The 5,352-nt window shown below is 37.3% G+C and overlaps 1 protein-coding gene across 1 annotated transcript in view; it reads left to right on the top strand.

Moving 5' to 3' along the window:
* LOC109840509 (VAN3-binding protein) overlaps positions 1,255-5,352 on the top strand; it is a 5,179-nt gene continuing 1,081 nt past the window's right edge. The window contains exons 1-5 of the mRNA XM_020409178.1: positions 1,255-1,434; positions 1,514-1,588; positions 1,685-1,753; positions 3,854-4,211; positions 4,484-4,642. Of these exons, the coding sequence (XP_020264767.1) occupies positions 1,288-1,434; positions 1,514-1,588; positions 1,685-1,753; positions 3,854-4,211; positions 4,484-4,642 (808 nt within the window). The 5' untranslated portion in view covers positions 1,255-1,287. The remainder of the gene's footprint in view (positions 1,435-1,513; positions 1,589-1,684; positions 1,754-3,853; positions 4,212-4,483; positions 4,643-5,352) is intronic.

Genomic DNA, 5,352 nt, shown 5'->3' with positions numbered 1-5,352 from the left:
CTTCTGTCCATCCTGAAGAGAACATGATCGCCCAGTTCATCACTGCCATACTTTGAATCAATAATGACATTATTCCGAAACATTCAATAGGGAAGATAATAAAATAACGATAATAATTAAAAACATTTGGATAATAAAGTGATCCGCACGAAAAGTTAGAGCAACCAAATCGTTCAGAAAGTAAACATATTCTTTGATTTATCCGCAAACAGTATATGTCACATATTTCGCAACTTGTTCATTACATGCTCCATCATTTCTGTTTTATTTATTTTCTGTATGACTATTCATAATTTGTTTCTTAATAAGGTGAATGGACCAAAACCAGCTTCTAGTCTATAATGCCATCATTGTTGCTTGAGATTTTGACAACATAACAACAAATAAGCCATGATATCGGTGTCTGTAGTCACTGAGGTTATCACCTTCAACACTACAGGAGCAGTTAAGAATCAATGAAGCACCTTCTTCCCATTCATAGTTGCATGACCGGCTATGATGATAATGTAGAAACTTAGAAAGTACAAAAGCATCATTTGCCCCTTTGCTTGTTTTTCTCCTCATATTTCTATATGCCTAAAGTTATTGACACATTGATACTCAGCAATCTTAGCTATCAAGTCCAGCGTACGCTTTTGAGATTAATCCAAAAGAAATTATAGATGGGTGGCATGTGCTGTAACTCATGTATTCCTCATGCCCTCATCAAGGGCACTAGTTGATGCTTCTCCTTTAGCGGGCCATGAGGGCCTTCTTCATGTAAATAATATAACACTAAGGGCGGCTGTAATGATCCACACATGCTGTGACTCATCATTACTGTGAGGAGTTTTGCACGTAATTTCCCTGAACTTTTGTTATCTCACAAAAAAGCCTCTGAACTTTGAGGTGTCTCACAAAATCCCCTTTAAAGCTTAACTTTTCTCAGGACTACTTGTAGTTGACAAATAACCAAAATGGTCTTGAGACAAAAAAGGGTACGTGTGAGATAAACAACGTCCGGGGGAGTGATGTGCGAAATCCCCAAAGATCAGAGGTTCTGTGAAATTAACCCTAAATAATATTACCTGCCTTCGTATCTTTATAATGAAAAACATATCATTACATAGAGACTAAAAGAGAACTTGATTAGACTTTTCAACTAAGGTTGTCTACGTATTGAGTACCTCATTCTATCAAACACTCAAAAAAGAACACCACTGGCGCTTATATATGCTATTCTCACCGAGACCTCGTTGCACTGTCTTTATATCATCTCTTAAAGAGACCAGTCAATCTCTATCTTCAATGGATACAGACGCGAAAATGTCATCCCTTGAGCCAATGGACCTCCTCTCAGAATCATGGTGCAGCTCAGCCATCCAAGTCTTTCAACCAGCAATTAGAGAGAGTTCCATCATGCCACTTGAAACCAATAACAACTCTCCATCACTGGTGAGTAAATTGCACTTTTGTTTGTTTGTCACTTTGAAATGGGAGCTACAAGATGGATTGAGATCATAGATGAATGCAGAAGAGTGATAAAAACCTCAAGTTGGAAGATGGTGAGAGCAAGTTATTACCACCATGGAAACTTGATGATTTGAAGGTGATGAGCCCTTATTATAGCGAACAATCCATGTTACTATTGATAATCTTTTATATCATTCATCATGTCATTTACTCTTTTTTCCCCGCTTTCTAGTCATGGATATGGGTGCAACAGGCAATGCATCCTGAACTCGATTATGATATATGCTTCAGAAAGAAATGGGTAAGAATCTTACACATTACATTTTACCTCCGTCTACTCAAAAACCTTATCGTTTATGCTAATTCTGCAATGTAAAGAGTACTATCCTATTTCAACTTCTAGTTTATTTTCAGTATATGCTATTCCCATGCCCGTATTGCACATATTTTCTTCACGGTCCCTGCCTACATGCTTAAGTTCACATTACTATGGATATACATACTACCATGTAACATATATTCTACATTAAGTTGGGTGAATAGTGAATACATGATAGCTCCTTAGGACCATAGATACACATGATCATACAACTTTGTACATAAACAGCCATCTGTATCTCTTCATTCCTGACATGCTTGACATCCTCGTGAACAAAAACAACAAAACCTTTATCTCAAATTATTGAATCACTACATGAATCATATTCTTCCAATTGAGTTTGCTAGGGGCTATGTCCTCCATTTAACTAATCAATAGCAATATTGAATTGTCTCTGTTTCCCATGATCAAACTGTCTCTATTGATTCTCTCATTTTATCCTCAGTAGGAGCAATCTGACTCCTATAGATGCGCTAGCAATCTGACTCCTATAGATGCGCTCATGTTTTATCATATCCCATATACTGTATATCAACACGTGTATAGAAACATCCTCAATTCTGATACTCATTTTTTGCACATGTCGTTTCTCGATAACCTTACTTTCTTATTTGTACCATATCTTAGTTGTATTATAGTTTTCCTGTAGACTCTTCCTTTCTCATAGGTATTTTAGGATCAGGCACGACTCCATAAGCACTCCTATACTTTAAGCATCATGGTTTCATTCAATGAACCACACAAATACCCACCTCCCCAAACCCACGCCCTGGTGCTGGACGCACGCATACTCGCATGTGACAATCACCCAAGGCTTCTTCCCTTTGGCATAACATAATATTGGCACATAACTATACTTTTTTTTTTAGAATGCAGTTCTTAGAGTGCTCCCCACACCCCACAACTCCTAAGCCAATAAATAAATAAAATGCTCCACAAGCAAAAAAATCAAAAAATCAAAAGATCAAAAGTAGGAAAGGTGAAACCCTACTTTTATTATATAAGTCATAAGTACAAATTTTTATTATACGAAAACCTCAATGAAAACATAGATTGTTTTGGCTGGTACCTGCACACATGTCCAAATACATCACTAACCACTTGTTAAAAGAATCAAAATTGGAACCAAAAATCATATTTATCAACACTTCATCAAAGAAATGAGTGACATCACTTTCGATCGATGAAAAAATGTTGATGCAGCCTGAAGCATGTAGCAATGTAGCTGATCTCCATGCAGAAAACCTTGTATTTATTAAACCTTTGTACAAATCATTCTTCCTTGTATTGTTGTAACATTTTGATTTTCAAGCAAGTCAGTAAAACATTTCTACTTTCGATGATAATAGTGTGTCTACTTTCATCTCACGCGACAATTACACTATCCTCATTCTTTATACATTGAACCAAATCCAAATCTATGCATTTCTCCTATCATGTCGAAAGAATGAAAGTGCATTTGTCACCTAAATTTGAGAGTTAACAATCAAGATGCAGCAAGGACCAGTTTATGAATTATTTTTCACATGCTTTGAAATTTACACATTTCCAAAATGTACAATTAACTTTTGAAACTATTGGTAGATAATATGCTAGAATAATTGGTAATGGTTCAAAGACTTTTGTTGTAGGTCAAATTTTAACAATTAGAATGAGACATTCCACTCATTGGTCTTCAACGTTCTGAGTACACTATAGAACTCCTCTTTTACGAGGTATCTTATTACCTAAGTTTAATGTATAAATGAGTTTCTGCACATATTTTCATATTTTAAGTTAAAAAATGTGCAAAGTAAAGGAGGATATGAAGGGTACAACATGCAAAAAGAAAAGAAAAGAAAGGGGTTTTGTTATATAAAACTAGCTTTCGCCACTTCTAGGATACAAAGGAATCGTTTTCTTTTCCTTTCCCCTCCCCTTGATGACTATCAGCATGACAATATTATAATACTAACATTATATGTCTGTGTGTGTCTGTGTATAACGACTGATACAATGGTGAAAGGGCAATATTCATTGCAGTTCTCCAAGAAGTTCAAATCATGGACAGGGAACTCAATAAAGAAATGGGTGAAGGAAATGAAACGGAAGAGGAAGGAGGAGGAACGACTACAAAGAGCAGAGGTGCATGCAGCCATATCAGTTGCAGGGGTTGCATCTGCACTTGCAGCCATCGCAGCAGATAATACAGCTGCCAATCAAGCAAAGTCATTGAAGGAAACAGCAGTGGCCTCTGCTGCTGCTTTAATCGCAGCCCAATGTGCACAAGTTGCAGAAGCTGCAGGTGCAAGGAAGGATCAGCTTGCTTCAGCTATCGATGCTGCCACAACTGCTACTGATGCAAGCAACATCATCACCCTCACTGCTGCTGCAGCAACATGTATTGGTCTTTTTCCTTAACTATTCTTTAGCACGAGCATTGAATATCTACACTCCCAAGTAGCAACATCATATACATTTTCTCAGTGCTTCCCAAGAGCAGTTTCTACTTAATGTATTACTTTATCACCTAGGCTGCTCTAATATACGTCTCCCGGATGATTAGAATTACTCCAAAAAGGGTCCTCGATAGATGTGTTATGGGAGGACCTCAACTTATCTCTGACGAGATTGTACATACTCAAACCTGAATACATTTTGTTCATCTTTCAGCATTAAGAGGTGCAGCAACACTACGGGGAAGGCCAGATCACAAGGAGAGGATAAAGGGGAGTGCATTAAGAAATGGGAATGACGGGGTTGACTTTGACTATGAGAGGTGCAGGGCATTGCTGGCAAAGGGAGAGGAGCTTCAAGTGAGAACACCAGATGGTAAATAGTTAATACATCTACTGCATTATGAAACCATCAAACATCGTCAGAACAAAAAAAAAAAAAAAACCTACTATGATACTAAAGATAAAGGGTGCAACTAGCACAGGTCCTGTATAATTTCACTCCAAGCTTTGAGCAATCCCTGCTTCATTTCCCAAACAAACCTAATCACAGGCTTGTAAAAGTCGACCTGCCAAAGCCCCTCTAAAGAGACACTAGTGCAGGTCCTAGCTAGTTGATTAGGTTGGTTAGGCAAGGCTAGCAGTGATTTTTGTAACTTAATATACAAAATATGATAAAACCCATCCTCCAAAAACTAAAACCGACATTAAGAATCTAAGATAGATGTTTTTGCATACATTAATTTTAAAAAATTGCATACATGTGCATAACAACATATATAAACAGGCATTCACACACAGGAAAAAGCAAGCAAAAGATAGATGTTTTTGCATTCGATATTTTGTCCTTCATTTATGTAGAATAACACACTACAAGCCCTTAAGGTATGTCACTTTAGGGCTCATTCACATCACAAGGGTTTGACTGCAGTTTGTTTGGTTGCTAAGTGTGCACAGGTAAAGCAACAGGTTCAAAATCAAATGACCTCATGACAAAAACACAATGCAAGAGCATAAGCCTGATCCTTAGCATAAAATGGAAAGCACATCCATCATACCATCTTTCTCAAGCTGGCTCAATTAGAT

Source organism: Asparagus officinalis, chromosome 5 (assembly GCF_001876935.1).
Source record: "Asparagus officinalis chromosome 5, Aspof.V1, whole genome shotgun sequence".
In the NCBI taxonomy this organism is placed as follows: domain Eukaryota; kingdom Viridiplantae; phylum Streptophyta; class Magnoliopsida; order Asparagales; family Asparagaceae; genus Asparagus; species Asparagus officinalis.
This window is presented reverse-complemented; position numbering and strand designations above follow the sequence as displayed.